This window comes from Gorilla gorilla, chromosome 1 (genome assembly GCF_029281585.2).
Source record: "Gorilla gorilla gorilla isolate KB3781 chromosome 1, NHGRI_mGorGor1-v2.1_pri, whole genome shotgun sequence".
NCBI classification, from domain to species: domain Eukaryota; kingdom Metazoa; phylum Chordata; class Mammalia; order Primates; family Hominidae; genus Gorilla; species Gorilla gorilla.
The window spans coordinates 18,945,929-18,973,709 of NC_073224.2; the positions used below are offsets into that span (position 1 = coordinate 18,945,929).

Here is a 27,781-nt window from a genome sequence, read left to right on the forward strand (position 1 = left end):
TTGAAAATTGTTTCCTTAAAGAATATTTAATATTGGCCCCCAGTCTCTTCTGGCTTGTAGGGTTTCTGCTGAGAGATCCACTGTTATTCTGATGGGCTTCCCTTAGTGGGTAACCCGACCTTTCTCTCTGTCTGCCTTTAACATTTTTTCCTTCATTTTAGCCTTGGTGAATCTGATGATTATGTGTCTTGGGGTTGCTCTTCTCGAGGAGCATCTTTGTGGTGTTTTCTGTGTTTCCTGAATTTGAATGTTGACCTGTCTTGCTAGGTTGGGGAAGTTCTCCCAGATAACATTCTGAATAGTGTTTTCGAACTTGGTTCCATTTTCCCCGTCACTTTCGGGTACACCAATCGAACGCAGATTTGGTCTTTTCATCTAGTCCCATATTTCTTGGAGCTTTGTTCTTTCCTTTTTATTCTTTTTTCTCTAATCTTGTCTTCTCACTTCATTTCATTAAGTTGGTCTTCAGTCTCTGATATCCTTTCTTCCGCTTGATTGATTCGGCTATTGATACTTGTGTGTGCTTCACGAAGTTCTCATGCTGTGTTTTTCAGCTCCGTCAGGTCAATTATATTCTTCTCCAAACTGGTTATTCTAGTTAGCAATTCATCTAACCTTTTTTCAAGGTTCTTAGCTTCCTTACATTGGGTTAGAACATCCTCGTTTAGCTTGGAGGAGTTTGTTATTACCCACCTTCCAAAGCCTGCTTCTGTCAATTTGTCAAACTCATTCTCCGTCCAGTTTTGTTCCCTTGCTGGTGAGGAGTTGTGATCCTTTGGAGGTGAAGAGGCCTTCTGGTTTTTGGAATTTTCAGCATTTTTGTGCTGGTTTCTCCCCATCTTTGTGGATTAATCTACCTTTGGTCTTTGATGTTGGTGACCTTTGGATGGAGTCTTTGAGTGGACATGCTATTCCTTTCTGTTTGTTAGTTTTCCTTCTGACAGTCAGGCCCCTCTGCTGCAGGTCTGCTAGAATTTGTTGGAGGTCCACTCCAGACCCTGTTTGCCTGGATTTCATCAGTGGAGGCTGCAGAACAGCAAAGATTGCTGCCTGTTTTTTCCTCTGGAAGCTTCGTCCCAGAGGGGCACCTGCCAGATGCCAGCCAGAGCTCTCCTGTGTGAAGTATCTCTCAGCCCATACTGGGAGGTGTCTCCCAGTCAGGATACACGGGGGTCAGGGACCCACTTGAGGAGGCAGTCTGACCCTTACCAGAGCTCATACACTGTGCTAGGAGGTCCGCTGCTCTCTCTAGAGCCATCAAGCAGGGACGTTTAAGTCTGCTGAAGCTGTACCCGCAGCCATCCCTTCCCCCAGGTGCTCTGTCCCACGGGGATGGGGGTTTTATCTATAAGACCCTGACTGGGGCTGCTGCCTTTTTTTTCAGAGATGCCCTGCCCACAGAGGAGAAATCTGGCAGTCTGGCCACAGCGGCCTTGCTGAGCTGCAGTGCACTCCGCAAGCTCCTGAACGTCTTCTTCAATAGAATACTCAACATCCATATAAAACATGAATGCAAATTTATATGGATTATGAAAAGACATCCAAGTTGTATTGTTATATGGGGAAAAGCAGTTTACATAACAGCATGAATATTAAGATTCTGTGTGTGCATGTGACACATAGAAAAACATCTGGAAGGATGTGAATCACAATGTTAGGTAGAGAAAAAATAGTGCTTATCTCTACAGCATGAGAATTTCAGTGATTTTTTTTTTTACTCTGATGGAGATTTTTAATATAATTCTTTGTTGTTTGAAAGTTTTACATTGAACATTTGTTACTTTAAAATTAAGGGGAAACGTTTCTGTTTTGAGAAGAACCTGATTGAATTGTGTTGTTTTGAAAAAGAGGTTCACTCTTAGAATTTTAGGCAACAGAAGAGGATGTTCTCAGTCAGGGGCCACCCTTCTTGGCACCTTTATAAAGCGGACAAACACCTTCAGACTGTCATATATAAGCCAAGATACTTTCTTCCTGCAGCAGCATGGCCTTGTCAATGACAGGAATGGGCTTTCTTACTCTTTCTTCCATTTCATTTGTATATGTCACTGTGATATCATTGCCATAATTTTTTCTTCTCTGGTTTTATTTTTCAGGAAGATTTCGATGTCGATCATTTTGTGTCTGACTGTAGGAAGCGGGTCCAGCTGGAAGAACTGAGAGATGACCTGGAGCTCTACTATAAACTTCTTAAAACAGCCATGGTCGAACTCATCAACAAGGATTATGCAGATTTTGTCAATCTTTCAACAAACTTGGTAAGCTTTAAATCCACGGTCCCATTTACACACATACAATTTCTTTCTCACTCATACTTATTCTTAGAAGTGTTGTGTGTTTTTAGAAACCTTTTAGTTGATGTCCTCACAGAAATTTGAAGAGATCACTAATGTCGTCAATAAAATAACCAGACTTTCTTGATATACAATTTTGCTTTTTTACTTAAGACTATTCTAAATTAAATATTTTTTTAATTTGATATTATTAGTGAAAAACAAAGGCTAGCAGTAGCAGACTGGTTGTTTTCGTTAGCTGCTGATTACCATGAAATCTCTCTGGTTTAGACCAATTTGCAAGAGCAAATATCAACTGTTCTTAAGGAAGTGTTTAATTTACTTTCAGATACATATGCTAGCCACAGCTAGATTGAGAGAACATTGGCCAGTATTGATCTTTAGGAGGCTTGGTTTTATAAAATGTGAGAATAGTTTGTCACGAGCATATCAGCTGTTCATAAAAGTAGGTTAGAAGTGCTTATATTTTAATACTCCCAAAGTTTGCCTTTTGGTCATCCTGTTCCTATTTTATTTTACTTTTAAAACTCTCCAAAGAAGTACAGAAAGTAGCCATCTCCATGGAAATTTTAAGAAGCATTAAAATTAATGAGCCATATTTGCATTTGGGAAATGTACATCTAAGATAAATGTAGTAGGATTAGAAACCTAGAAAATTATATTTCCATTCTATTTCATTTGGATTTTTCTCAAGGATTATAATGGTTAGGATAGATATACTCCTTGAGACTTTCATATCAACTGGTTGAATATTGTAAATTACAGATAGCTCTTTATCTCCAGTTAAAATTTCTCAAATTCATTAAAATATTTTATTCAGAGGCAAATTGTGCCTAAGGAGGCTTTTATTTATTATGACTTCTCTTATTTTTATAGTTTTCATGTACATCAAAGGTTTTTTCACATTCTATCAACAATATTTATTATAAAATAACATTTGTTATTTAGTTACTTAACAATATATGGTTGTTCATTTTGTTGTACAGAAAGAATAACCTAAGTCTAGCACTACATTGATCATTAAATAGATACTTAGCTGTTACTCTTGATTGTGAGGTGTGTGTGCCAACATGATTTCTGCCTTTAGGTTGGCATGGACAAAGCCCTCAACCAGCTTTCTGTGCCTTTGGGACAATTACGAGAAGAGGTTCTGGTAAGTTTCCCGAATAACATTAAACAGTTTACCCTAAAGCATGAAATGCTTGTTTGCCCTTCCAAAAAAAAATTCCTTTAATCTGTTAGGTTGTTGATTTTTGTTTTTTGAATGTTTAGTAATTATAATACTCATCCTCAGAAAAGTTGTAAATCCTTCTCTATTTTTTGCGTGTGATACTATAACCAAAAAAATGTATGTTTGATTTGAATATGACAGATTCTTAGAGTAGACAGCTTTAAAATGTGGGGGGAGGAGAAGAAGGCTATTTGAAAACTCAGCTTGTTACTGTCAGCTCACTCATATGTAGGTAGTCACTAATTTAAGAATAGCTTCTATTTTAAAAATTTGTAGTTTTACAAATATTTTCCCAAATAATATTTTATATATTGTTAGGTTCCTAGACTAGTCCACAGAAGCTCTGTAAACCCTAATGTAACCAAAGGATAATATACAATTAATGTAATAACTAATAATATTTATTTTAATGTTTCTATAAGATAATGTCTGCTGTGAGTTGGGACTTCCCATGTCTAAGCCATTGGAGACAGGGACTCCATCCGGGTGAACAGTAGAGAAGGGAGTTTTGGCATCATTTTCAACAGAAAAGTGTGCTACCCTGTCCTGTCCCTGCTGGTCCACCCCACAGTCTGTGTCAGGCACCCCAACTTCCATGCTGTCTTAGGATTGATGAACTGTCATAAACTTGGTTGATTGCACCAGTATTACCTGTGTATGTCACCATTAGATCATGCGCAGCTTGTGTAGCCTTATGCACTTAGCCCCTAAGACAGTCCCTGGCACATAGTATGCTCACAGTAGGTGACATAAGTAAAACATTCAGTGCATGTGTAGTGCTGAAAAAAAAAAAAAGCCGAATAATAGAAATGTCAGTGTTTAGAAGTCCATAGGAATGGCAGGCAAGAAATAATTCTTAAAAGAGAGGTCTCGAGTTGTGCCTTGAACTAGCAAATATTTTCAAATGTTTATGTCTTGTTTGATTTTTTAAAAAAGCTTTTAAAGTACTTCTTCTTGGCATGGAAGGAAAATTGTTTTTGTGATCCACTGTTGGATTCCACACTCTGGGTGGCTCTTACATGGCTCTTGGATGGCTCTCCTGCCTTCTTTTCAGTGTACCTCTTCCTACCCCCAGCCTTGGAGACAGGGTGTTTTCCGAGCCTCAGCCCTCAGTCCTCAGCCCTCTCTTCTCCCTCCGCTCCTCTCCTCTTCTCTCCTCTCCAAATTCTCTCCCATGGAGGTGGATTCACTCTCCCGAATTCTGCTCTGTCATTGTTAACTGCTGTCTCACCTGCAGGCTCTAGTCTTTTCCTTGCCACCTGCCAGCACCATATGCTCTCCCTCGTTCCACAGCTGTCTCTATAGCCACCTTTTTCCTGATTGGTTTAGCAATAGACCTGTTCTTCCTTTTTGGCCTCCAACTCATGAAGCTACTCTGTGAGATTCTGCAGTCGTTGAGAAATGAGACTATTTCTATCTAGTTCACCATTGCATGCTCATTGGCTTGCACAGTAGCTGGCATTTAATAGGTATTTTGTAACATTTGTGGGATGAGTGAATTCATTTTTCTATAGAATTTTTGTGATTTCTCCAGTTTATTCTAGTTTTTCCATTACTTTCATTTTGGCCCTAATTTCTGATTAATTCATTAGCTTCTGGACATGTTTCTCCACTTATGACCTCTCCCTTTTCCTTGCCTCCTGTTCTTGACTTCTTGATTCTGAATTTTCCCAAAACAACTTTTTCATGATATATTAGTACTTAAAATGTGTAGAATCTGGTCTAAAGTCTTATCTGGTCATAGCCTTCTTGAATTAACCCTTCCTGTTTTATTTCTACTTTTGTCCAAATTGATGCCGGCAGTACCCCCGGATGTATTCCTCACTGGTCCTGAAATATGTCATAACTGTTCTATCTTCCTGCCTTGTCTTCTGATAATCTTTTCTCTACACTTGTCAGCATCCACAAATTTTTAGAATCTACCTCAAGTCTCATCTCCCCCACCAGACACCCTTATACTTTGACTCAGGTTATCCTTTCTTTACCCTGACCACCTGTGATGCTCATTGTATATATATTAATTTTCTTTTGGCAGCCAATCCTGCATGACCTTGGCTTTATATGTCATTTTCCCCCTAAATCTTGAGACACAAACAGCAATTGTGTCTAATATTTTGTAATTTGTCAATATCTGTGTAATACTGGCCTGTAGGTGTTAAGTCCTGTGGAATTGAATTAAATGTGTAAATTTCATAATGTTACAAAACAATCTCTGCAGTACTTTTTTTTTTTTTTTTTTGTCTCTTAAAGAGCCTTAGATCGTCTGTCAGTGAAGGAATTCGGGCAGTTGATGAACGAATGTCTAAACAAGAGGACATTAGGAAAAAAAAGGTATACTCAAATATTACAATATTAAAGCGTTGATTCACTGTAGCACATTGTAGTAACAAGCACTTTCAGGCATATGGTCTGATTTACTCTTCTTGATACCTTTGCAGAGAGGAGTGTGATGTCTCTCTTTTATATTAAAGTGTTTTCTAAATGTATTTATTAGATGTATTTATGTATTTATTTTTCTTTTGATAACTTTAGTACCCAAGCACACTTTTTAAAATCTCAAGGGAGAGAAGCCTGTTTTAGAGATCTTCTGTTTAATTCTCCTTTAGATCCCTTCTCAGCTTTTGTCCAAAGATTCAAGAATGTAGTGCATTGCTAGAAAAGATTGTCCACTTCATGAGAAGGGGATTTTTGCCTGTTTTATCCACTTATATCCCCAATGTGTAGAAGAATGTCTTGGTTCATGGTAGATGCTTTGTAACTATTTATTTAATGAATGACTTAATTTTTGTTATTTTAACAATGAGTTTTTATAATGTTCCTTGATAATATCTGCCTTGTGTAATAAATGTCTTTAATGAATTGGCACTTAACGTTTATCGGTATATCATGCACATGTAAATGAAGAGGACAAATATGATCAGAAACTAAGAACATAAAACAAGGATCTTACAAACATAAATGTAGTACCAAAATAAAGGTTTATTTAAGATGGGGGAAAGAGGCCAGGTGCGGTGGCTCACACCTGTAATCTCAGCAGTTTAAGAGGCTGAGGCAGGCAGATCGCTTGAGCTCAGGACTTTGAGAACAGCCTGGGCAACATAGCAAAACCCTGTCTTTACAAATAATACAAAAAAATTCGCCAGATGTGGTGGTGTGTGCCTATAGTCCCAGCTACTTGGGAGGCTGAGGTGGGAGGATCACTTGAGCCTGGGAAGTTGAGGCTGCAGTGAGCCAAGATCACAGCACTGCACTCCAGCCTGGGTGATAGAGTGAGACCCTGTCCTAAAAAAGATGGGGAAAAGAAAGAAGGAATAAGGATATAATATAAGAAACCAAAAAAAATAAGTTTTTTTAAAAATTCTGAAATTGTGATAGAATATTGAAATATGTTTGTTCTAGAAAGCCAAAAGATTTGCATTCTTGGGAATTTAGTGTTATGTAGAAATACTAAAAATATAGAATGCTATAGGTAATTTTACGTTGACTTTTGACTTTGTATTTTCCTGCACTTAGGATGATGAAATAAGAAAATTAAGATTAAACATGACAATAACTTTTTTCCTTAATTTTTATTTATAGATGTGTGTATTGAGGCTTATACAAGTTATTCGGTCAGTTGAGAAAATTGAAAAAATCTTAAACTCTCAAAGTTCTAAAGAAACCTCTGCACTAGAAGCAAGCAGGTAAGTATTTTTTACTAAATAACTCATAAATTAATACTTCACATCCAGGGTAAAAATTTTTTTAGTTAGAACTCATTTCTGATAAAGAAGAAAATCCCAGTCTATGGCTTAGTGTTTTTAAATGTAGCTCAAGCAAAGCAGAGTGCATGAAATGGTAAAGCTTATACATATTATTATATAGCCTTGATGGTCGTAGGCCACTGTTCCAACACAGCACCTTTCAGGGAGTCAGAGAACGTGTACTTTCTGTGGAAGGTTTTTATTTTTGAAATTGCCTTACCCATGGACTAGTGAAATCCCTACTGACCTTCAAGGTGTGGAATAGCAGTCATCTTATTTAGACAGGCCCAGAGTATTCCAGTTGACGTATCTTGAGGTTCAAAATGCACGAGTGTTATTAAGAAATAGTACAGGACATATTTCACTGAAATTTATAAACAGCAAAGAAAAAGCTTGCAAAATAAGCAAAAGATGACTGTTTCCTTTGTTATACTGTAGTGTCTTATTACCTTCCCACACTGAATTTAAAATCAGTCAGGTAGTTGAGTGACTCAGAAAATGAATTGAATGGATCATTATGAACATTAATGGGAAACTCCATGGTGCAGTGGAAAGAGCATGGGCTTATGTTGCATGTACCAGCTGGGTAGCCTGAGTCAGGTTACTTCACTCTGTGTCTTGGTGTTGTCATCTCTCATATAAGGCTAATAGGAACTCCACTTGCAGGATTGGTAGCCATAGAGTAGACCCTCATACATGTCTAGTTTGAGCCTAACACAAGCATCTCTGAAGGTCACATTGATAGCCATCATATTTTTCCTTGACTAATATGGGATAAGCTACAGGAAAACCAACCAGGACCAAATGGAATATACCTGCAGTTCAAAGTCCTGATCGTATTATCAAGACAAGTTGGATTTCTTAATTTTAGGAATCAGAATTTTAGATTTGGAGAGACTGTAGAGACAGTATGCTGTGTATCTCTCATTTTATAGATGAGGAGATGAGGCATCCGAAAAGGAAACTATTCTCATGTCCTAGGTCTCTACTTTCTTTCCTGATCGAGATGTATAAATAAGTGGTCAATCGCTGCCATCTTTTTTCTTCAGCCTGTAGTACTTCTGCTTCTGTCCCTTCTGTTCCCCTTCATCTGCGCTCATCAGAGTCCCCGTCAGTGTCAGTTCTGAGAGCCCAGTGGAGCCCTGTTCCACTAACTGCTCTGCTTCTGTCTTCCACTCAACAGCATTGACAGCCCCTCCCAACTGTGTCCTCACTTGGCATCTGTGATACCTGCCTTCTCATTTTCTTTTCCTCCTTCCCCATTCCTATTCTGTTCCTTTGATGGACTCCACTGCCCTTTTTCATGCCAGCTTTCTCCAGGGCACTGTTCTTGGGACTGTGCTCTTGATCAGCACTTTCTGGGTAACCTCATCCAACCCCATGGTTTCAATGGCCTCCTGGATGCTGATCTCTTTATCTGCAGACGAACTTCTGCAGTCCTCAGACTCATCAGTCTGATGACTGCGGGGAGTTTAGTGGATGTTCTCCAGGCACTTCACATTCATCATGTTGAAAACTGAGCTCTCATCTTCTTCCCTGCCTCTCTCCACCAGCAAAAACATTTTACTCCTCCCTTTTATTCCTTGTCTTAGGAAACGGTGCCTTTATTTCCTTCACTAACGAGGCTAGACATCTTGGGGGAGTCATTTTCTCCTTTTTTAAACTTCATCTCCTTCTGGCGTTCACTAGGCAAGCCCTGGAGACTCTGCTGCTCTAGCGTCTCTGAGATTGAGAGATGTCTGCCTCCCCGTCTCAGTTCTCCCATTGCCTCGTTTCAGGCAGTGGCCTCCTGACTGACCTCTCATTTTCTCTAGGACAACTAACCCTAGCTGCCAAATGGATCTTTTAGATTTGTCTAATCACATCTTACTATGTGATTGGGAAACAATGGTTTCCTAGTGTTTTTAGGGTAAATCTTAAACTCCCAAGCTGCTCCTTGCCACTTCTGTATTCTTCACTAAAGCTATTCAGAACTACTTTTGGTTCCCTGACTGCCCTGAACATTGCTGACTTACGCTTCCTTAATTTTACTATGTATGGCCATTTGTTGTACTAAAAGCCCTTCCTTTAACTTCCACCTCCCTTTCACCTGCCCGATTTCTCTTTATTCCATCCAAATCTAGCTCAAAACATGCTTAAAGTATAGAAAGTTTAAAAATACTGTGCTAAGTGGAAAAAAAAGCAGGTTATAAAACGATATGGATTTGTTTCGTAAAATTTATTCTTCTCTTTTGTGTGGGATACTGTTGATCCCTTCCGCTTTCTTTAAAACTGTCTCACTCAGTTCTGTGAGAGAAAGTACAAACAAGACACTACAAGAGTTCCCTTCCATAAAGCTCAGTTACAATACCACCTCTTTTAGGAAGTCTTCCCTGACCTTTCAGATTTAGATGCTCCATCTCCATGCATTCATCGGGCCTCCGGGTCATCCACTAGACAACTTAACGGTGAGACTGGAACTGCTGATTGGCTTGCATGCCTTTTCCATCAGTCTATAAGGCCCCTGACATCTTTACACCACAGTGTCTGGAACTAGTAGGTACCTAAGAAAAGACACCAAACGTCTCCTACTAGTGGGGAACGGGCTTCTGATGACCTCAGTGATGTCTGTTTCTAGACATACTCTTATATTATTGTATTATATTCAGTATGTTATATTTAGTATAATAGACACTGCACTCTTCCTTGCTCCGAATCATCTTTGAGGAGCTTTTCTTAAATTCAGATCTGCAAATTTGAGCTGTAGTGAAGGTAAAACCAGGGCAATATTACTGAATAGTAGATATACCATGCTTGTTAAGCCAAGAAACTTTTAGATAATTTATAAAAAATTAATTCACACGAGATTATTCAGGAAACAGTTAGGGATATTCAAGACAGAGTTTCCCTTTTTGGTTGGTCACACTGGGCAGTTCCTGTTCCTCTAAACTAGTTTGGATGCTACAAATACAGAACTGGGTAGACCACTGATGGTCTCAGTGCAGCATTTTGTATGTCCTCATGATATGGACATTTTTCCTCCCTAACTGGTGATGAGCCGTCAGTGTACACAGGATGCCTCAGTATACACAGCAAGTGATTATGCCTTTATGCTTCTCCTCTGCTATTTTACTTCCTTTTGAGTGATATTGACATTTTATAATATGTTTGGGGGGGAAAAGTGCATTTATTATATTTTGTGCCAGGTACATAAAGAATGCCCTCTCACTAGGACCCACAGCATGTAGGTTGACTGCTCTTGCTGTTTGGTAAATGTAATTTTAAAGTAAGTTTTTACTATTTAAATTTAAAATAAGATATTTTGAGATATTTATTGCTGCTGGAGGGTCAGTTTCATTCATTGAGGAGACAAATATATTTGGTATTTTAGAAATATTTAGAGGTATTTTAGCAAGGAGAGTGAGGCAGGCAGAGAAGTAGAAAGGATCCAGCTATAAGAAATGAGATGGAAAGAAAAAGAAAAGATAAGGAGGGAGAAGGGGAAAGGGGAGAGGGGGAAGAGGGAAAAAGAAGGGAGGTTAAAGCTGAAGAAGAAGGTCATGAATGGGAGAGCTTGGAGTCGGTGGCAGAAACACATAATTGCATGTCCACAGGCCTCGCCAGCCCTGCTGCTGTCTGGTCCCTGTGGGTCGAGGCCAGGCAGCATCAGCAGCTTGTACTCAACAGACTCCCCGGTGCACTTAGAACATGCTGTGCATATGGCTTCTGGGGAACATTGAGTGATGGCACAAAAGACACTTTAGCTTTCACCTTGTAACAAGGTGGCCACATAAAACACTCTGACAAAAGTCAAAATATAGTGGGTATGAAAGTCTCTCACTGCCAGGCGTGTGATGTATTCTCGTGGAAATAGAGACCTTAGGGGTTACACTTCTATAATTGTTTCTCTGCTAGCCCCCTTTTGACTGGACAAATTTTGGAGAGAATTGCCACAGAATTTAATCAGTTACAGTTTCATGCTGTTCAAAGCAAAGGCATGCCTCTTTTGGACAAAGTAAGACCGGTAAGTGTTGTTTTGGATTTCCACAGTTTGGTGTTTAGGGACTTGCTAAATAATTCTGGTTTAAACTAGTAATATTGTTGATCTACAGGGTTTTGAAGCTAACCTTGCATTTTTTTTCAATTTTTAATTTTTTGGGCGCCAGCTTCCTAAGTGTCACACATTATAGATTTTGTGTAAAGACTCAGTCACATTCTCCAGATGATAAGAGTAAAATTAATTCTGAATTTCATGGAATTGGACATCTTATATGATGTAGACAATTAATTTATCCAAAGCCCTTAATTGGATTTTAAATCCATAATGTTTCCTCAAGATTGACTTCGTAGCTTAAGAGGAAGGTAACTTTTTTCTATTCTGTAATTCTGTCTAAATTCTTGTTTGATGAAGCAGAGATTTACTTATAAAGTGATTGGGGTGAGGGGTTCATTGTTATTCTCCAGGAAAAGTTATTATTTTGATTTTATATATGTCATTATCTGTTGGTGTAAGAGGCTTGTTATATATCTATTTGCAGTTTCAGAAATTGTTACAACTAGAGCTTTTTTTTTATTTACCCACCTTTTCTTGCAGCGTATAGCTGGCATTACAGCCATGTTACAGCAGTCACTGGAAGGTCTCCTATTAGAAGGCCTTCAGACGTCTGATGTCGATATAATACGGCACTGCTTGCGGACTTATGCCACGATTGACAAGACACGGGACGCGGAGGCCTTAGTTGGCCAAGTACTAGTGAAACCGTACATAGACGAGGTCTGTGTACCTCCTTCAACAAACATTCATGAGCTTCTGTTCTGTCATTGACTCTTCACTGGGTGTGAGGAAGATAAGAAGAGAGAACAGAGATCTTTCTGGAAAGATTCTCCGTTCCTACAGTACCAGCTATAAGGAAAGATTGGTCTCCATGGGTTACAGTTGGGAAGTAACGTTACGATGCCAGGAATTGGGTGTGCCGTCTCAGGTGTCCTAGGAATGCTGCGGCTCAGGCTTCAAGGGCGAGATTCTCGCCTAGGGAGAACGTGTGCATCCACGTGCTTTTAGGTCAATTTTATGGGAGGCGATGGTTCCTCAGTAATGGTTAAAAGAATGTTTTCAAATCACTGGTCTTGTGGGTGGACTAAGGCAGTTAGGCAGTGACAGCACTGCAGTGCACGAGGAAGGCGCAGGGAGTGCTGGCAGTGTGGAAGCAGTGACAGCACTGCAGTGCACGAGGAAGGCGCAGGGAGTGCTGGGAGTGTGGAAGCAGTGACAGCACTGCAGTGCACGAGGAAGGCGCAGGGAGTGCTGGCAGTGTGGAAGCAGTGACAGCACTGCAGTGCACGAGGAAGGCGCAGGGAGTGCTGGCAGTGTGGAAGCAGTGACAGCACTGCAGTGCACGAGGAAGGCGCAGGGAGTGCTGGCAGTGTGGAAAGCTGTGTGAGTGCGGTGGACAGTGGTACCCTCAAGTCTTCAGGGAATAAATGACATTTGGCCCAAGCCTTGAAAAATACAGAGGAGTTTGCTGGACCAGGAAGGTGAGAGGAGGAATATTCAAAGATCAAGGGCTTTTATAGCAAATTAGCCAAGTAATACCTTAAATCTAGAACTTGGCTATGCAGTATTCTTCACCTAGTAGGATATAGTTAAAATGTAGGAAACAAGTATATCCCACTTCTGAGCAGCCAGAGTATAGATGGCGCCATATAAAGTTGCTGATATTCAATAGTTTCTGACATACAAAAACAGCAGCTTTGTCTGCTTCAAACTGAGAGAAGTCACTGAGCCCGTCCTCGGTGTTTGGGGACTTTCCTCCAGTGTCCTGTCAGTATGAATGTTCTGACTGTTAGTAAATACAAAGATTATACTCACATGATTTCAGGGTGAAAGTCTTTTATTTTTTAAAGTGGAAAGTTGAGACTCCCAATGATAAAAATGAAATGTAGGGACTCATTTTAATAATTATTTTGGCCTTGTTAAGATTACTAAAAATAAATGATATTTCAGTTCTTTCTGTTTATATCATGTTATATTCCATAGCTGTCTCTATGGGGGTGAAAAAATTACGTACATTATTTCTTTGTCAATAAGTGAAAAAATTTTTTTGTGGTTTGGGGGACAGGGTCTCACTCTGTCACGCAGGCTGGAGTGCAGAGGCATGATCATGGCTCACTGTAGCCTCAACCTCCTGGGCTCAAGCAGTCCTCCTACCTCAGCCTCCCAATTAGCTGGAACTACAGGTACACACCACCATGCCTGGCTAATGTTTTTTTTGTAGAGATGAGGTTTTGCCATGTTGTCCAAACTAATCTTGAACTCCTGAGCGCAAGTGATCTGCCTGCCTTGGTCTCCCAAAGTGCTGGGATTACAGGCGTGATCCACTGCGCCCAACCAATGAAAATATTTTAGTCACTAATCTATTCATTTTTCATGGAACTGAATCTAGTGTGCTAAATTAAAGAACTATTTGAACTTTCAGTGGCATATTAAATTCAGTAGCCACGTTGTGTTTTATTTAAACTCAGCTTATCTTGTCCTATCATTCTTGTCTCCCAATTTTATCACAAAAAATAAAATAATAAACTAATATATTTTCTTCTGTCTTTCTCTGCCTCAAACCCTTCCCTAATCTGAATGATGGTAGAAAAAAAGGCCAGGATGAAGACAGTGAGGAGTTGTGGTGGCGAATCATGTGCTCTGCTTTAAATCTTTTTTTAAAAGATGTTATTTTATTTTCAGGCTCACAGGGAAGCAGATGAGAGTGCATGGTTTGTCAGCCCATGTCTCCCCCACAGTTGTATCTGTACAGCCTAATCCGAGGAAGTAGTTTTGAATGTGACCTGTTATTTACTTCACTGTTTAGAAAATGTGTCACAGGGAGGAGGGTGAGCGTGAGGAAGCAGATTTGTAAAGTTTTCATTATTGTTTTCTCTGAAATAGATCATTTGTACTTCCCTTTTAAATGCTTTTTTAAAAAATGATTTTCCTTTTAATAGGTGATTATAGAGCAGTTTATTGAATCTCATCCCAATGGCCTTCAGGTCATGTATAATAAACTCCTGGAGTTTGTTCCTCACCATTGCCGCCTTCTTCGAGAAGTCACAGGAGGTGCCATCTCCAGGTAATTTAAACAACCCTGTGTGGACCCCCACCTCCCTTTCAGTGACCGCACCTGCTAACTGCAGATGCACGATGGACGATGACTGTCTTGTATGAATCCATTATGAATCTTGTTATTTCATTGTTTCTACCCGTGATACTGTGAGGCAGATTCCATTAGCCTCATTTCAAAGTTGTGGAAACTGAGATGAAGCTGAGACTGAAGACCACATTTCCGAATCCAAAGCCTAGCCTTTCTTCTTCTCTGCACTTTTTCCTAAATTTAGTTTGAAGTCAGAATTGCTTTCCTTGCATGATTCTAATATGTCATAATCTGTCTATAAATATTCAGTTTATTTCAACAGGTTTTATACTAATTGTGAACTCATCTTCAATTTTTCCTCCTTTTGTTCAGTTTCCATGACTTCCTGATTCTCTTTCATAAATATCCCATTACTTTTCACCATTGCCATTGTCCCAGTCCAGGCCTTGTCATCTGCTGTCCACAATAATAGAATCTTCCCACCCTGTCTCCCTGCTTCCAGTCTCTCCCTTTCTAGTCTAGGCTTCTGACTGTCACATTTACCCAGAAATCTGAGATTCATAGATTTCTTCATAAGTCTTTAGTGGCTTCTCAGTGCGCATGGAGGAAGATCCAGGCTTCTCGAAGCAGGGCATGAGGCCCTTTTTGTTCTTGCCTGGTAGCTCTCCACTGTAGAACTCTCTCTGCCATGGAACTTTCCCTCCATAGCCCTGGATGCTCCAGCCACACAGTGCTAGCTGCCTTTCCCAAGCTCCCTTGTACTCACGTGCTTCTGCGTTTTTCCTCTGCCTGCCCTCCCCTTCCTGTGCCCTTTGTTTTCCTGTCAAACTGCCTCTCCACATGAAGCTCCAGCTCAGATACCACCTCCTTCAAGAGACCATCCTTGACCGGGTAGTGGCTCACACCTGTGATCCCAGCACTTTGGGAGGCCAAGGCAGGTGAATCGCTTGAGGCCAGGAGTTCAAGACCAGCCTGGGCAACATGACAAAACCCCATCTTAAAAAAAAAAAAAAGACCATTTTTTCTCCTAATGTTCAGCATTCATCATGTCCTCTGGATTGCAGGATGTGTTGCTCTTGGGTCTGCTGAGTACTGATTTCCATGTTGCATTATGATCACCTCTCCGCTGCTCACACCTTCCCCTGCCTCTTGACACAGTGTCTTAGAGCTAGCAGCTGCCCAGTTAGTGCTTGCAAAATGAAAGAATTAACTATGTTTAATGATCGAAAGGCAAATAAGGTCTCTGTTTTCATGGAGCAAGCAATGTATTTGGCCTTGAGTTTTTGTTCTTGGTAATTAATATGCTGCTTGGCCTTTGCAGTACCCTCTCTGTTTCCTCTGTACCACCTAAGATGAAGTCTAGTTTTGCTACTTTTGTTTAGTAATCGTAAGGATTTAGTTGGATTTGGGGATAAGAACATAGTAGAAATCATGATGTAAAATGAAGCCATAGATATGAAACAATCAGCCATTAGATTTGACAGGGCCAGTCTGGGTCCAGAGATGTCAAGCTTCAAAGCTTTAGGGGATCTTTTCCACAGTTTTTAGTGTGGGGAATTCATGTAGAAGGCTTAGAGATTTGAGGAATCTGAACTGTACCTTGCGAGATCATCATCTGCCACTAGCCTGTCACTGTGTTGCAGGTTCTGCATATCCCTTTCCTTCCCTTGCTCGGCTCCTGGCTTCAGATTTCCAGCTTGGTGCTCCCCTTGTCACTCCTTTCTTTTATCATGTGCCACCCTTCATGAGCTTTATAACTGGCAACACCAACAACATTCGTGATTTCTCCTCCAGAGAATACAGATGAGCTTTTCTAATCCGTCAACTGTTAATCTTGCAGGTTTTACATTCTCTCTTTGGGGATTTAATTAGACATTAACTTTGGGAATGAGGAAATGTTGTCATTTAATAGTGATTACATTATGTATATCTGTAGTTTGGAGTCCTCAGTTTTGTGCTTTCTTTCTCTAGATACCTTAACAGAGCCTGCTCTTACTAGTATTTGGAAGTATATAATATGATGTGTGGAATTGGATATATGGGAGGCAGTCATCTTCTTTCCCCTTCCTGTCCCTCCTCCACCCCCACCAGTAATTTCCTAACAATACTTAGGTGAAACTATAATAACATTATTTGCTAGCTCTTCCTGGACAGTGAAGCAAAGCTTCCTTGATAACTTATCTGTCTTGATAATTTTTGTTAAGCAGGAAAATTATGAAAACTTTTTAAAAATTTATTTTAATACTTACCAGAATGTTAAGTCCCATTTTGACATGGCAACTTAGCTACAAAACTCCCAGTTTTGCTAAAATAGAACATTTATTAAATTGTTTGCCATTTTAAAAAATTATCTTGAAATAGAGCAGAGTACACAATATGAAACAAAGTGGGCAGATTAGTGAAATGGTGTTTGCCTAGAATGGATGTTTATGGGTCTTTGAGTTTGCGAGCGACTTAAGGAATCTCCGTTATTTAACCATTACTAACATAGGGCTTTTACTATATGTTAGGCACTATCCCAAGTACTTTACAAATATTAATTCTTATAATGACTTTGTGAAGTTGGTACTATGATCATCACCATTTTAAAGATGAAGAAACCAAGCACAGAGAAGTTAAATGATTTGCCCGCCCTCCAATATTTGAATCAGGCACACTAGCTCCAAAGCACATGCTTTCTCTCAGTGCTGCCTGTCATCTACATTTGGGAATTTGGAATTTAAAAGTCTGGTGCTAAAAAAAGACAAAACAAGACAGGCACACACACAAAATAAAACAATCTGTTAACAGGTTTTTGTGTCAAGATTTGTGATAAGATTTCACATTTGATAGTCATAGAATTTTAGAACTGAAAGTAATCTTAGAGATAGCTTAGTAAATACAAAGCTGTTAGTAATTTATAAATTAGCATAATTTACAATGCTGTGTGGTTTAGTGGTGTTCAGTAATGTGAAGGTTATTTTTCCTGTGGTATTAGACTACTGTACTTTTTGTTTCCAAGATAGGAGTATAAAGGGGGTGGGAAGTATTTTAGAGGGAAAAGTGTACCAAGGTGATTTTATGTGGTTTCCCTTAGCCTTGACACCAGTTGGAGGAGTCAGGATCTAGGAGATTTGCCAGGTTTGAGGTGAGACTGAAATTAAGGAGTGAAATAGAAACCTGAGTCTGGAAACAAACTAAATTACAAACACGGTTTTTTTTAAAAAGTTGAAATAAGTTTTAGACTGCGGATCTTTTGGCAGAAGCAACACAGTGGAAATTTGCTCTTTGTAAGTAGATTATGGTGTATTTTACTGATATGTGCCCTTATTTTACAGTGAAAAAGGCAATACTGTTCCTGGATATGACTTTTTGGTGAATTCTGTCTGGCCACAAATAGTACAAGGATTAGAAGAAAAGTTACCCTCACTTTTTAATCCTGGGAATCCCGATGCATTTCATGAGGTATCTCCCTGCCCATTGTCTTGATTCTTGAAGATGTTAACCGGAGACTGGAGAAATATCATGTTCTCTTCTACTTAGTCTTGGTTCTGTGGTTTATTAAAAATAAAAATTTGAGTTACTAAGTGAACATTTAACCTTAAAACACACACATTGTTTTATCCAAGATACGATCTATGATACTTTTAGGAATAAGAACATTTTCATTTTATAATATGAAGTATAATTAAGACTAGATACAAGTGTGAGTAGAAATGTACATTATTTTCTAACTTTCTTAAAAACATCCTGAGGACCATTAAAAGCCAGTGTTTTTGCAGTTTTCTGTGAAAAATTAAGTTTGTACATCTCTGCCATATAATTTTGAATGAAAACAGAAAGTATTCACTGAATGTTTTCCAGCAGCAAGTACAAAGGAATTGGTTGGATTTTAAAATATACTATATAAATGTCCTTTATGATTTAAAAAGTTAGAAAGCCCCAATATTTATTTGCTTTTTTAATTTATATTTTATTTTATTATTACTATTACTATTTTTGAAACAGGGTCTTACTCTGTCGCCCAGGGTGGAGTGCAGTGGCACAATTATAGCTCACTGCAGTCTTCGACTCCTGGACTCAAGCGATCCTATGCCTCAGGCTGCTTCCTGAGTAGCTGAGATTTCAGGCGCACACCACCATGCCTGGTCAATTTTTCTTTTCTTTTTCTTTTTCTGTGGAGATGGGTCTCACTATGTTGCCTAGGCTAGTGTTGAACTCCTAGCCTCATGCACTCCTTCCCCCTCAACCTTCCAAAGTGCTAGAATTTCAGCCCCCATGTCCAGCCCTATTCCACCCCTGCTTCCCGCCCCCCAACTTTAAAAAAGAAATCATTATTTAAAAGATTTCATGGTTAGGATTTCAAAAATTAATGTGTAAGTTTGCTTTCCATTCTATCATTTTAAAGGCTCAGCCTCTTGGCACTTTTCCTCCTTCTTCTTCCTTGGATTTCAGTTTTTGGTTTCTTATGCAGTGAGATAATCTTTGTCTTTTAATTAGGTACTTCATTAAATTTACAGTGATTCTAACTGTCAATGCATTTGACTCTTATTTTATACTTTCTCTTTGTTCCAGTTTTCTTCCCTTATTTCCTTCCTCCCATCTTTTCTTCCTCCCTTCTTTTTTCACCTTCTTTGTATTTTAGACTTCTGGGGATCTGTTTTCCATCTTTATTCCATTTTGTCCCCTCTACTAATTTGGAAGTTGTGCCCTTTATTTCTGTACATATTGAGTAACCTTACTGGTTACTTAACGGAATCTAAAGTTGATTTATGTTCTTGAGCCTTCTCCTGGACAATACGCGGAACTTAGAACACATTAACACCAACCATCCCTTCTCATAGTATATATTTTTGTTTCCTCGCTCGTACTTCTATTTTGTTTTTTTTTAAATCTTAAAAACTGGGCATTTTTATTGTTTTAAATCGTCATCGTCCTCTGGGAATTACCCTACATGTTTGTCATTGCTTACTGTTCATTTTTGAATGTCAGCTCATCCTTCTTGAATCATTCTTCTGAAATTCATGTTAGAAGACTTTTTAGTCTTCTAACTGTTGATGATAATTTATTTTTTTAATAATTTCTCAGTTTGTGTTTGTCTGAAAATAACTGTATTGCTTCTGTTTGTAAGGTCAGTTTGCTGGATGTATTAACAGAATTCTCAGCACTTTGAGTGTTGTCTTTTGAGTTGCATTATTAAGTTAGCCATTAATTTAATTGTTATTTCTTTGTAGTTAATGCCTTTTTTCTCTGGCTGCTTTTAAGATCTTCTGTGTGACTTCGGTGTGCTAAGTAAGTTCTGCTATGATATGTCCAGTAGAACTTCTTTTTTTTATTATTATCCTTAGGATTTGATAGGTTTTCTGAATCTGAGAATTGGTATCTTTCATCCATTCTGGAACATTTTTATATATTATTTCTTCAGTTGTGCTTTTCTTTCATTCCTCTATCATCTCCATCTAGATCTCTTGTTTAGACAGGCTCACCCTATCCTCTGTATTTGCTGCATTCTCGATAATTTCACAGTCTGTCTTCTAGGTCACTAATTCCTTCTTTAGTTGTGTCTAAACTCTTTTCCACCTGCACATTGAGTTTCCGGTTAATTGTCATATTTTTTTATTTCTAGAAGTCATATTTGTTGTTTGTCTAGCCTCCCTGGCGAATTTGTTTATTAATTTTTTAAGTGTAGAGAGGCACAAGATAAGCATAAACAGCCTGGGGCCCAGCAGGTTTCCCACAGATAAGACAACACATTGGGAGGTTTACCATTCCAGAAACGCAACTTACCTTATCTGTTGGCTGATTGTCCCATGTTACAGTGCATTGAATAACAGGATTGTGCCATTTTCAATAAATTTTGTAGCAACAACATTTGTAATTTTAAAAAGTAGGGCTTTTTAAATAAGATAGCATAAGGAGAGTGAAATAATGGCTTTAAGCAGAAGCAATTGTAAGCTTTAAGCACTAGCAAATGTGAAGACGCTTTACAATTTGCTATGTGCTTTAGAGACTCGTATTGACCATGTTTGACTCAGGAAATGTTTCAGCTCAGAAATGAACCTTTCTGATAGAACTTGACTTTAGAATTTTAGGCTAATACTTAACATTTGTGAGTATAGTTTCCAGCAGATAGTATCCATTTATTTCCAGAAATACTTTCAGCTTTAAGCCTTAATGTAATGTGTTTCTTGTAAGAGGGCAATATCTTTATATCTGTTTTAGCATCCATTATATGCAGAGGTATAGTTTTGTCCCAAAAGGGAAGAATAATCCCTATTTTTGTCTCAAGTCCACACACCTAGACCACCCTCTGGGATAACATAAGTTTGCCCAAAACCATTTGAAATACATTTAAAGCCTGTAGTTTTTACTACTATAAGATCCTTTCTAAGCACAGACTTTAGCATATTTAGATTAATGGTTTGATGACCCTGGATTGAGCCCCTTTTAATTGAGAAGAACATAAAAAATTCAACAGTGTTCTTAGAGCCTGGGGGCTTCGGGAATAAAGTACTCACAAAAGCAACATGCAGCCGCAGTTTTGGTCAACTGACTGACTAGCATTCTGCTTCCTCTACCTCCTAGCTTGTCTTTTGAGCAGGTTCTCTGTGAGCCTCAACGGAAGAAGAAGCGTCATTTGTAAAATGGGGATGATGATGATGATGATGATGATGATGGTAGTTGCCTTGTGGGGTCGTTTTGTGGGTTAAATTAAATAAGACAATTCTAAGCACAGTGTGTCGATGATAAATGCTGCGGGTTAGCTGCCACTCTTAATCTCTTAATGGTTTTGGTACATCTCCCTGTCAGTTTTCATGCTTATTTATAAAAATGAAGTGAATACTCACATGGTTTGATTCTTTCTCTTCTCTCTCTTTCTTCTTCAGAATTTTCTCCTTCTTTCTCCTTTGTGAGTCAATGATGAACTATGTCATTTAATCTGCTGTCAATTCTGATTCCAGTGGGCTGGGGTAGGGGGCCCTAGAACATGAGCACTGCCATTTAAAGAGCACCAGACTTAGAGTGCCTGGGTCTCAGATGGGCTTTGCCATGGAAGACACGGAAGACATATCACAGAACCACTTTGGGCATTTATGTATCATTAAATGGGGACATTGGAAGAAAGATCCTGTAAGGTCCTTGTTAACTCTAGAAACTGTGATTCTTACATGTTGAGCTTCTTTATCTTGATTACAGTTTTCAGTACATGCTCCCTGTTCTAGTTAGTGTTCTAATAATGAAAATTTTCCTTTTGTTTTATTTTAGAAATATACCATAAGTATGGATTTTGTCAGAAGATTGGAACGGCAGTGTGGATCACAGGCTAGTGTAAAGAGATTAAGAGCCCATCCTGCCTATCACAGCTTCAATAAGAAGTGGAACTTGCCTGTTTATTTTCAAATAAGGTTGGTCATCTATTCACCGCCCCCGCCCCGCACCCTTCTAAAACAGAATTGGAATGCCAGTTGAGGATGTTGCCTCAGTTAGCGGCTCCTTTTCTCTGATCATCATAATAGGCTTTGGGAGACAAAATTGAAAGTGGAGAAAGAGATATAAGAAGTATTATGGTTGCCAAAGTCTGGCTTGCATGACAAAAAGATAAGTTTTCTTTTTTGGTAATTGGAGAGCTCAGAACACAAGAGTTGGAAGGAGCTGACTCCAAGCCCAGCCTCATTCCCACCCACCATGTCCTCATTCATCGTGAAAAGAGAAAGTAGGAGTTATACAGCAGCTCTTTTTTTCCGTTTTCCCTATTTCATCGTCTGCCTCAAATAATGAACCTGTCTCACATCTGTTTTTGCTCATCTGAGATACTTTTCCCCTAGAGGGAATGGGGAGAAGCAGAGCTTTAAGTGTTCTTTGCAGCTGGTTCCATCTATTAGTTTATGAGAAGCCTAGTCATTATTTCAGCCTCCCTTATCATCTTTGTGACATTTGTACCCTCTATTCAGGAAAATGGTGACATTTTTCTTCCAGGTTTCATGATGATATCACCTTTGTCAATAAGCCATTCTATAAAATACTTGGGGGAAATTTAGGATGAACCCTTATCATACACTGCATTGGAAAAACATGATAAGAGTCATTTTTGCAGATTCTCTTGAATGAGGTCATGGTATGTTCTTCCGTAGAATGGATTTTACTTGAAATGCTCTTTGAAGAATCGTAGGCTTTTTTATTTAAATTGCTGGATGCTTTCATTAATTATGATGCAGTCCTTTCCCCTAGCGTTCTGAGGAATAATTACAGAGAGGGAAATCAAGAATTAGGTACCCTGATGATAATTGCTTGAGATGATTGACAATGCATGTAATCATCTTTTTATAATGAAATCACAGTTCTCAGAATGAAGTAGTAAGGTGCCCTTTCACTTACAATACTGTGTTTTATGCTAAATTTTCCAAGGTTGCATCATCATGTAGTTGGTCTCTCAGCAGGAAATTACGGATTTGTTCATCTAAGATATTAATGGGATGCACTGGAAATAGTTGGTATATGATAATCAACATCAAGCCAGGGCAAGAAACCTTTTTGATTTGTGAGCAGGATTTAAAATAGCAAAGCTTCATTTTATAAAATGATACTGCTATGGAGAAATAATGTTTACATTTCCCCATCTCTTTTTGTCGTCCAGGTTTGGAGTTAGATTGCTTTAGTTATCTAATGCTGTCACCTCACAAACATACTCCTCTGCTTCCTGCCTCCAAACTTTCCTGGTCCTTTTCCTCAGACCCTGGGACCCATGCACCATCACCTCACTCTTCCATCCCACCCCTGCACCTCCTGGAGCCCCCATTGGCTATTTCAGCCCATGCTCTTGGCTCTGCCAGGCTGGGCCCCTTGGTGATGGCCCAGCTTGGCCTCAGCTGCATCTCCCTTCATTTCAGTTTCTCTCAAAGCTGGTAATTGGACCTTAAACTACATTGAAACTCAGCCAGTTCTCTGAAAGTCTTTTTTACCTTCACCAGATTTCAGCCTTAAGCCTTCAAAGGAGCTGATTAGCCTTTTTTAAAAAACCTCTTTTATTTAAAATTCATGAAATTTTAAAAAAATACGTTTGAGTTATGGAAATGTAGAACTTGTCTTTAGTACATTTGTTTTTCCATCTAAAAAGTAAATTCCATTAAGACTTTGTAGAACTTTTCTATTGATTTTTATCAGGTGTTGGGTTGTTTGCTCTGAAGGATGACAAAAAGTTCCGCAAACATGATTAGGGTCAGAGTTGCATTGTCATCAGATTCATTTCAAGGTCATTTGAAGTAAACCTAAAGACAGTGGGGTGGTGATGGTTGGACATTTCCTAAGAAGAAATATTAATATTGCACTCTCAGTAATAGTTTTCTGCTTCTGGATCTGACTATATACCCACATCCCAATCACCTTCAGGAAAAAGGCCACCTCCCCACCCCAGCCACCACCACAATTCTTGTGAACACATTTTGTATCCTCTCACTCTCCCTGAGACCCCACTGTGTCTACATTTCATTTGCACCTACGGGCATATTGGAAAGTAGATGAGGACTTAGTATCTCATAGGAAGAAATTAAATGCAGATGTGATCAAAACAGCCCCAAATTATAATGAGTCAGTGGCTGCCTGGAAACTGCAGGTGTTAGCCCTTTAAATGCTAAAGCCTAAATTTCAGTTTGCTGTTCTTTTTAAAATTGAAATCTTTATAGTACATTCACATGTATATAGTGTATTACATAGTATATGCTGAACACAGTCTTATGATGTGGAATCTACATAGTAGTATTAAGGTGCAAGTAGCCCTTTCCTGTTCCTGCACTCCTCTCAGACATGTGTATCCACAAGAGACGGGTGCACTTAATGACGTTTCCAATACTTCAGAGAAAAAAAACAATAGGCATCACTATTATTATCACCATTGTTATTTTTATTTAAGTATTATTGTAGACCTGTGATGTTCGTGGAGGAATATGTCTAGAGACCTTCCCCAGGCCTATATTTAAGAATTTAGAAATGTTTGTATTTGGGGTTGCCCTTCTTACATGGATCCTGTTGAGAGTAGAATGACATTCGATGTGCACATGAAAACCACAGCATGGCTTTTCAGATTTCAGCAGAGGTTCCCTCTCACTTTTGGCCATTTTCCAAGAAGAAATATGATCTGTTGCTTCATTCCTGGAAGTGACTGCACAGCAGAGCTGTGTGAGGTGCTGGTCCCCTGGCTGGGGAGCACACCTAGGCCAAGTGACTCAGGCAGTTGTAATCATGCATCACTGTCCCTGCTCACAGACAGGCAGAACCTCTCTGTGAAGTGCAGGGATCAAGGCTCTGCTGCATTTCTTTGGTCCTTTTTCATTTCTATGCTTTTCAGAATTATTGTAAATATACATAAAACTTTGTGTCCCATGTCTTTGCATAGTACTAAATTATACCTATTTTTCCTTATTGGTTTATAGCATCAAGCTTCCACATTAATACTGCATACTAGTCCATTGAATATATCGCAGGTTCCATAAGCATATTCCTTCTTTTGGCCATTTAGGTTGCTTCCAGTTTTTCCCTGATATAAACAGTGCTGTGCCAGCTATCAGGCCTTTTCTGTATCAGGGCTAACTTCCTATATTTTGTTTAGATTTTGAAAAAAGGCAGGACTTGGGGGTCTGAGATTGAGCTCTAGGTGCTGGTTTGCTCTCCCAGGTGCAGAGCAATCCCATCTCCCTTGTTCCCGTGCTCAGTGTCACTGCCTCCTCTTACTGCTGTTCCTGGGCTAGTTTCCAGTGCTCTCTTATCCCACTTTTCCATCTGTCACTTGTTCCTTCTGTACCTCTCAACTGCAGCTTGAAAAGACTAGCCTTTTGTAAGCTTCACTGGGCAATTAGAGAGTTCCTTTCCTTCCATGGGGCAGATGGGACAGCTACTGGAAACCAGCCAGCTATAATGGTCCAGGATAGCCTTAGTGTCTTCAGTGCTCAGCTGTGTTGGGTAGGGCTGCTGCTTTTTGTCTCAAGCTGTTCTTTTTACTCTTCAGACAGTTGCCTTTAGCTCAGTCTGTGAACCGCTTTGTAAAAGCACATTATGTACTATAAAAAATAATTTAATATCAGTTGGATAAATTGATATTGAGCATGCATCAGAATTCATTACTAGTAAGGCAATTAGCAGGTGACAAAAGAGCATGCTAGTAAAGAGATATATGAAATTGCAGGAGTTATATAGTTAGAAAACAATGCCTGCAAAAGCAGCTAGCTTAAAAAAACTATATAACACATTTGCCTTTCACAAAGTCATAAAAACATGTCCATATCCATTATTAGAACAGAAGTCTGTGACAGGATGAGCTGAGGTGCCAGGTGAGCCAGCTCTCATCAGGGAAAAAAGAACGCACATCTAGGAAGTGCTGGTACAGACAGCCGTAGAACCGGAAGGGCAAATACCATGGACGTGGGAGAGGGTCACAGATTAGAAGAGCACCAAGCAGCGAGTTCTAGTTTTAACTGGCCACTTCCTGTGATTTTTCTCAAGCTGCCAACACAGGTACAGAATGCAGCTTTCTTAGCTTGGGGACGTTTACCTTCCTGTGATGGTGTTAAGATAGATGGGTTGGAGGAACCAAAGTTTTACGGCCTTGAAGTGAATAGAGGATCATAATCAGGTGCTGCTCACCAGCAACAACTTCTTGATGGAGACTTAACTGGCAGTTTGTTTAATTTGAGAAACATGGGGTAAGTTATGATTCAGACCAGCTGCAAATAACAGAGAACCCTTATATAACAGTGGCTTAGTCACGATTTCTTGTTCAGTTAAAAAAAAAAAAAAAAAAAAAGGCTGGGAGAATAAGCATTCCGAGGCTGGACTTACCAGCGAGTGACAGAGGAAGTTCCTGTTACTTAGGAAAAACAGAGAATGGATAGGGAAAGGCATCTGTCAGTCATAAACACTAATTCGTGTTCTTGTTTTTATCTCAGATTTAGAGAAATAGCGGGATCCTTAGAAGCAGCACTTACAGATGTCCTGGAAGATGCCCCAGGTAACTCCCTTAAAGTGATAAGTGGCATGGTATCCTAAATGAGTTCATTCAGTTCACCAAGTCAGCTGGATCGCAGTACTCTGAGCGTACTTTTACTGTTTTTTTTTTTTTTTAATCATACAGTAAGTTGGACCTTAAAAATCACTTAGTTTGACTTCTTTTTTTTGCTTTTTTTTTGAGATGGAGTCTCGCTGTGTTGCCCAGGCTGGAGTGCAATGGCATGATCTTGGCTCACTGCAGCCCCCGCCTCCCAGGTTCAAGCGATTCTCCTGGCTTAGCCTCGAAAGTAGCTGGGATTACAGGTGTACACCACCACGCCTGGTTAATTTTTTTATTTTTAGTAGAGACGGGGTTTCACCATGTTGGCCAGGCTGGTCTCGAACTCTGACCTCAAGTGATTCACCCACCTTGGCCTTCCAAAGTGGTGGGATTACAGGCATGAGCCACCACACCCAGCCTGACTTCTTTTTTTAATAAGGTAAAAATAAACCAAATAGTTTAGGTGTAGAGAGTTCTTGCTTTATAGAGATGAAAAATGAATAAGAATATAGGAAACAGACCTCATTTTCATTCCTGAATATAACTTGTCCAGGGGATATGGCCCCTTGGTGTGCTTATGTGATCAGCTGGGTTTTTTTAGCAAATTGGCTGTGATCTGCCTTCCTCCCAGGCTGAGGACTGGTCTGCATGGTAGAGGGTCAGGGTGCTCCTGTGTCTCACTGAGAATGACTCACAGCTGGAGCATGCATCCTGGGCCTCCTGTGCCCTAGCCGCCCATCCTGGGATGTTGGGCAGGTAACAGTTGTAGGTATGTGGACTTACCAGTACATGTTGACATACTCTGACAGCCTCATTAATTTTTGTATCATATATTTATTCCTAGTGACCACTGAAATACTGTGTGCTGATATCTAGGTTCCTCAACGTAAATTTCCACTCTCTTTTATACAGCTAAGTCTACTGTCATTTTGAATCAATTTTAGCCTCAGAGTTAGTTTTCATCTGTCTTTGCCAAAAATGGTCATATGTAGTTAACTTCTTCTATAAAAATAAGAAGTACGTTGAGATAGAGGAAGACTCTTGTGAAATAGGACAAATTTGAAACTGAAGTTTAAACCTGTGCAAGTGATTGCCACTCCAGCCCATGTTTGTCGATTTGGTATGAAGTACCTATTAAACATTATTTCTGAATGCTATATGTGTTTGATGTTTATCCAAACACCTGGGAGATAGTGTCATGTAAAATTGTGCGTGGCATGAAGGATGTGGTAGGGAACTTGGATTGTGGCCACTCCTCATCCCTGTGCCTCCAACAGCTTTGCTGACCACATGGTTTTCTTCAGAAGGCCATTTTCTTTACCTTTGAATCGTACATCGAAAGTCTCACATTAGACTATAGCCTAAAATTGCCTGAAATT

The 27,781-nt window shown here is 39.4% G+C and overlaps 1 protein-coding gene across 1 annotated transcript in view; it reads left to right on the plus strand.

The window, feature by feature from the left end:
• The window catches only part of COG2 (component of oligomeric golgi complex 2), a 52,329-nt gene that overhangs the window by 15,580 nt on the left and 8,968 nt on the right, over nucleotides 1-27,781 (plus strand). Inside the window, exons 2-11 of the mRNA XM_004028562.5 lie at nucleotides 2,097-2,258; nucleotides 3,382-3,447; nucleotides 5,776-5,856; nucleotides 7,105-7,208; nucleotides 11,163-11,271; nucleotides 11,842-12,021; nucleotides 14,241-14,365; nucleotides 17,704-17,830; nucleotides 21,632-21,771; nucleotides 26,302-26,363. Coding sequence (XP_004028611.4) covers nucleotides 2,097-2,258; nucleotides 3,382-3,447; nucleotides 5,776-5,856; nucleotides 7,105-7,208; nucleotides 11,163-11,271; nucleotides 11,842-12,021; nucleotides 14,241-14,365; nucleotides 17,704-17,830; nucleotides 21,632-21,771; nucleotides 26,302-26,363 — 1,156 coding nt within the window. The remainder of the gene's footprint in view (nucleotides 1-2,096; nucleotides 2,259-3,381; nucleotides 3,448-5,775; nucleotides 5,857-7,104; nucleotides 7,209-11,162; nucleotides 11,272-11,841; nucleotides 12,022-14,240; nucleotides 14,366-17,703; nucleotides 17,831-21,631; nucleotides 21,772-26,301; nucleotides 26,364-27,781) is intronic.